Here is a 6,457-nt window from a genome sequence, read left to right as displayed (position 1 = left end):
GCACCAACGCAGCAGAGCTTTTATTATGCCACAATCCACCGCTTGCTGTTCTTCAGCTCGTAATCACGTGGAGAAGAAACTGCACTGTTTTATCATAATGCATGTTTTAGTGTATTAGAATATTTTAGAGTTTTGTTATAGGGCGGCACGGTGGCTCAGTGGTTAGCACTGTTGCCTTACAGCAAGAAGGTCGCTGGCTCGAGTCGCGGATGGGACAGTTGGCATTTCTGTGTGGAGTTTGCATGTTCTCCCCGTGTTCGCGTGGGTGTCTTCTGGGTGCTATGGTTTTTCCCACAGTCCAAAGACTGTGATCAATTGGATGGACTAAATTGGCTGTAGTGTATGAGTGTGTGTGAATGGGAGTGTATGAGTGTTTCCCAGTAATGAGTTGTGGCTGGAAGGGCATCCGCTGCTTAAAACATATGCCAGAATAGTTGGCGGTTCATTCCGCTCTGATAATACCCGGATTAAGGGATTAACCTGTGGGAAAACGAATGAATGATTTCTGTTATAACGCTGCTCTATTTAGTCGAATAAAACACACAACACAATAAATTTTCTATAAAACCAAAACCAGACATGTGTATGTGACATCACTGGCACAACAACGCAGGACACAATCTGAGTCACTAGATAAAATAGCTTATTTCTCTGAATTTGAACTTTCTTTAAAACATTTGGTATAATGTAAGTACTAAGGATGCTCCGATCGGTCAGTCGTAAATTGGTACTGGCCGATAATCACATTTAATGACTTGATCTGTACTCGCCAATCTGGCCAATCTTATGAACCAATTGCAAGTGTTTGTATATGAGTTTACAAGCAGAGAAAGATGCATGTGCGCACCTGTAATATATAGACAGCAGCACTACAGTTAAATGATGCGTGGGGACGCAAGCAATCGCTGCGCACATGTCACAGCAGCTAAAATGCACATGTGGTGCGACCTCTGTTTATACGGTTTATTGGCGTGACTAGCACGTGTGATGATCTCTTTGTTGCAACAATTGTATCTAGTGTTTTGAGCTGCTGTGACATGAGCGAAGCAATCAGCCCCATTTTGTGTCCAACTGTATGACCATTTTTCCTGGAAGGTCTGCGATTCTCCTACACATTATCTACATGTTTAAGATTATATGCAGTAATAATAATGTATAGGATTATATGCAGCATCCTTAGTTTATTATCTTAGATAAGGTAAGATCTCCACTTAAATATTATACTTAGAAGGAAAATGTGCTTTACGCAATGACAAAGTTACATAAAGATTGAAGCATCGGAATCAGTACTCGGTATCTGCCAATCACCATGACAAGAAATCGGTACACTGTAAAAATCCTGATCAGAGTATCCCAATAAGTACATAAGTCAGCAAAATATCTAACACTGCACTAGTGGTAAAAATCTTACATATTGTGGCTTTAAATGTTTTCTGGTCTGTGCTTTTTTAACATGTCCTATAAAGTTTTCAGATTAGGCCAGTAGATGTATTGTCAATACATCATACATCTGTATTGTATGTCATCACCTGTCCTCAGGTCATTACACTGGCTCCCAGTTACATTCAGAATAGATTTTAAAGTATTATTACTTGGTTTCAAATCATTAAATGGCCTAGGACCTCAATACATTACAGATATGCTCACTGAATACAATCAGATCACTCAGATCATTAGAATCTAAATTAGAAATTCCAAGAGTTCAGTCAAAGCAGGATGAATCGGCCTTCAGCTGTTACACCCCTCGCTGCTGGAATCAGCTTCCAGAAATGATCAGATGTGCTCCAACATTAGGCACATTCAAATCAAGACTGAAAACACATCTGTTTAGCTGTGCCTTTACTGAATGAGCTCTGTGTTACATCTGATTGATCGCACTATTATGTCTTTCTTTTCTTTTTCATTCTTTTAATACCTGTTTGACACATTTTAATCTGTTTTTATTCTTTGCTTTTATTTTCGTACACTTGTTTCTTTTATTCCTGTTTAGGTAAAGCACTTAGAATTACCACTTTAAATGAAATGTGCTATATAAATAAAATCATTTAGCCTTTCCTTTATTTGCTGGCTGAATTCATCACATCCATTGCAAAAGAATGATTTTCATCTATCTCTGAAAGTGGTCAAAAGTGGACAGGCTCAAAACATTTAAGACCCTATTTATACCTGTGTTTAGGGATAATTCACCCCAAAATTAAAATGTATTCATTCTTTATGAGTTTTTTTTTCTTCAGTTAAATCCTAAATTAGGAAGAAAAATTGAAGGAAGCTGAAAGCCTGTAACCTTTGACCTTCATAGTATTTGTTTTTATTTATGGAAGTCAGTAGTTTTCAGCTTTTTAAAAAATATTTTCTTTTGTGTTCAACAGAAGAAAGAAAATCATAGCGGTTTGGAACCACTTGAGAGTAAATAGTGAGTACATTTAAATGTTTTGGTTGAACTATCCCTTTAGTGTCATCCATTTGTGATTAGTCCAACAACAATGCATCTCACTTTGAGGTGTAGACAGCAAATCAAGCAGCACGTTTCATCCCTTTTCACCAATCCTCAAACAGCACATGCTCCATTGCATCTATAGTGGTATTGCCTAAGGAAGTGTCTCAAAGTGTAGGGTAAAGGTAGCGCTTCAATGCCCTGATATGTAGTGCAGCTACAGATAACCGCTCTGCACAAGTGCTGCAGAGAGAATGGAAAGTTTCTAGGTAGAGGACGAGAGAGGAGAGGCTCGAAAAACAGGCATGTGGACGGGTCACTATAATGCTTCAACAGGCCCGTGACACTGGAGTCCCTGTACATACAAGGGTCACGACCGTCAAAGCTAAATCGCTTCCCGTTTTGCTCTATCCGAGCATGAAGGGAGCGGCTATAGCGTCTGAAGCTAACCGAGAACAGGTATTCATCCTGGGCAGAGTCTCTGAGCAGAAAAGTTCCCTCCGGCTGCCCTTCCAAAAGCTGCTCAGCCTCAAAACGATCCAGGACGCCCCAATAACAAGGGCTGTTGTTGATCTGTAGCAGATCCGGGACCAGGATGTAGTCAGTATGAGCGCAGCACTGGGAGTCTCCAAGCGCAAAAGAAGGATCCCAATCATCCAGACTGGAAGCCCCAGTGGAGCCGATTTGCTCCCAGGAAAGGAGTGTTGGAGGTCTGGAGGATAATAAGGGCCCTTTGGATTCGGTTTCGATGCTTAGAGAAGGTTTGGTGTTGGTGCCATGCTTTTTGATCAGATGCCAGCATTGAGCTAGTTCAGATTTCGGAGAGAATGGGCATTTGTCCTCCATGAGCTCGGAGACGTGGATCTTCCGTTTGGACCAGAGGAGGACGGAGAACGGGCGCGAGGAGCCGGACGGGTGGTGATGGTGGTGGTGGTGATTGCGGAGAGGGAGACACTGGCCGACGGCATCCTGAAACTTCTGTCTCAGAGAGCGACGGGACAGGGCTTTCCTGCAGGGAGAGTCAGAGTCGGTTTCTCCAGGGATCGTGCAGCTGCACATTCGCTCTCGACGTCTGCGGGGACAGGAGGCAGATCGAGCGGTCTGTTCGTCCGCTCCATCTCCTTCTTCTCCTCTGGGCGCTGTCTCGTGGCGTGACCCACGTGAGCGCTTTTTAATACTGCGGATGTAACTGTCTGCACTCCAGCTCCGCAGGTTCTTGGGACGTGTGTCAGAGTTTTTGGTCTTCCTCTCAGACATTGCCTCAGCCAAAAAGTGCTGCAGAGAATTTAGAAATACAGTAAGATTGGTGGTGAAAAAAATGTCAGAAATAATGCTACTAGTACAAGGTTCATTCATTCATTTTCTTTTCGGCTAAGTCCCATTATTAATCAGGGGTCGCCACAGCGGAATGAACCGCCAACTTGCAGCACATGTTTTACACAGCGCAAACCCTTCCAGCCACAAACCAACACTGGGAAATCATTCATGGTTTTCATAACAAAAAGTGATTCATTAAGGCACATAATACTGGAGAATTAATTAATGCACAGGAAGGTTATGTACAGATTATTTTATCTGACTACAAAATCAACCTATTTTGTGGTGACTTATTAAGTATGAAGATATTCTGTTCATATGTAAATTTAATTAATCCACATAACAAATTAGAAAGATAGAGGTTTAACAATAAATAATGTTTATTAGATAACAGTACTTCTTTTTAAATCTATTAAAACTGCATATATTTTAGTATATTTAATAATTTCATATAAAAATGAGAAAGATCTGAGTTTCACCAAAAATACAGTTCTTTAACTATATATATATATATATATATATATATATATATATATATATATATATATATATATATATATATATATATATATATATATATATATATATATATATATAATAGGCAAGGCAAGATTATTCATATGGCACATTTCATACACAATGGTAATTCAAAGTGCTTCACATAAACAAGAATAAACGAAACAAAAACAAAAAAGGCTTTAAAGAAATGAAAAAGAAAAGAAAGACACAATAGTGCATTCTGTCAGACATAGCACATTATTCATCCAGTAAAGGCACAGCTACAGTTGAAATCAGAATTATTAAACCCCTTTGAATTATTATTATTTTTATTAAATATTTCCCAAATGATGTTTAACAGAGCAAGGAAATTTTCAAAGTATGTCTGATTATGTTTTTTCTTTTAGAAAAAGTCTTATTTCTTTAATTTAATAATAATATAAGCAGTTTTTTTAAGGTCAAAATTATTAGCTCCTTCAAGCTATATATTTTTTCCATAGTCTACAGAACAAACCTAAGTCCTAAATCATTATACAAACCTAAATCATTATACAATAACTTGCCTAATTACCCTAACCTGCCTAGTTAACCTGATTAACCTAGTTATAGAACCTAGTATATAGTGGTAGAACCTAGTAACCTAGTATAAAAGTGTCTTGAAAAATATTTATTAAAATATTATTTACTGTCATCATGCCGAAGATAAAATAAATCAGTTATTAGAAATGAGTTATTAAAACTATTATGTTTAGAAATGTGATGAAAAAATATGTTATAAATAATAAAATAAACAGGGGGGTTTAATAATTCTGACTTAAACTGTAAATATATTATAACATCTTCTTATTATATCTTATAACATCTTCATTAAAATTTGCATCTATTTGGACATACATGGTATAGAAATGTAACCAATAAATAAATTTAGGATAAATGTATTACAGCTAATAATATATAGCTATTAAAATACACAAGCAAGCAATCCAACTTTTGTTTTAACTCAAAGGAGAAGAACCCCCAAAATGTCAATATTGTGACAGAAACCAAACTGTTAAATATATTCTTGTGAAATGCCTTATTTCATCTTGTGTATTATTTATTGCTGTTGATGATTTTAATTGTTAGAATATTTTTATAATTATAGAAAAGTGACATTAATAAAATGTGGTAAACTTGATTTTGTTTTTTGCCATATGACATAGCCAGAGTAGCTGACATGGCAATAAACTCACACACATGCACATACACATATACACTAATTCAATTGCATAAAATAATTACAATATTTCATACAATCAACCAATTAAAATGTATTAAAACTTAAGACTTGCAATGCAATTACAATATTTTCATTCATGCAAAGAAATATGATTAATAAGGCCTACAGATTATCTGTATTATGGATATCTATTATTTTACATATATACATACATACACACACACACACACACACACACACACACACACACACACATATATATATATATACAAACAACAAAAATTCATTACTCTGAAAGAAACCCAAATGTGTCCTACCTTCAGAAAGAAATGCGATGTGCTTACAGAGGAGTGGTGAATGTTTCCATGCCTGAAGTTTGTGCAGCGAGAGCTTAGCGTCAACTGAAGAGAGGAAGCACATCCCTCCTCCTATTTAAAACCTCTCAAGTATCAGTCCTCTGAGGAATACTTGCCCTTCACTGGACGGAAGGGCTACTTCTGTCAATGGACAGTTAACCTATCATATCCTAAGATGAATACACTGTCCTGGAGAAACGACATTGAGAATTTTAAATGAGTGAAGGATGCAAAACAATATCTTAGGACATCATATATATATATATATATATATATATATATATATATATATATATATATATATATATATATATATATATATATATATATATATATAAAATATACATACAATCCAGCTTTTTCAGTATCAGAACAACGAGACAACATTCAAATTATGGGTTGCACTTGCGGTTGAGGGAAAAAAAAAAATTTATGCTAAATAATAAGGTTGTACTACAAATAATCTATATTTGCAGTGAATAAAGCTTAGTGTGCTTTATTTTTATCCATCATAAAAATAATGTATGATTGGTATTTTAATGTGATGTTAGCATCGTAAGCAAATCTGTGGCCAAAGCTCTTTTGAGTTTGATTCCTCCAGATTATTTTCTCTGATTCAACACGTCTGTAATA

At 36.3% G+C, this 6,457-nt stretch overlaps 1 protein-coding gene across 1 annotated transcript; it reads right to left on the bottom strand.

The window, feature by feature from the left end:
* Positions 1–2,438: 2,438 nt before the first annotated feature.
* On the bottom strand, positions 2,439–5,996 carry socs4 (suppressor of cytokine signaling 4). The gene is given in 3 exon segments (XM_056477381.1): positions 2,439–3,698; positions 3,700–3,709; positions 5,786–5,996. Coding segments are annotated over 3 exon segments (1,263 nt in total). The 5' UTR covers positions 5,889–5,996; the 3' UTR covers positions 2,439–2,548.
* Between the last annotated feature and the right edge of the window lie 461 nt (positions 5,997–6,457).

The sequence above is a fragment of the Danio aesculapii genome, chromosome 17 (genome assembly GCF_903798145.1).
Source record: "Danio aesculapii chromosome 17, fDanAes4.1, whole genome shotgun sequence".
Lineage (NCBI taxonomy): Eukaryota > Metazoa > Chordata > Actinopteri > Cypriniformes > Danionidae > Danio > Danio aesculapii.
The sequence above is the reverse complement of the archived record's forward strand: the minus strand, read 5'-3'. Positions and strand labels throughout refer to the sequence as shown.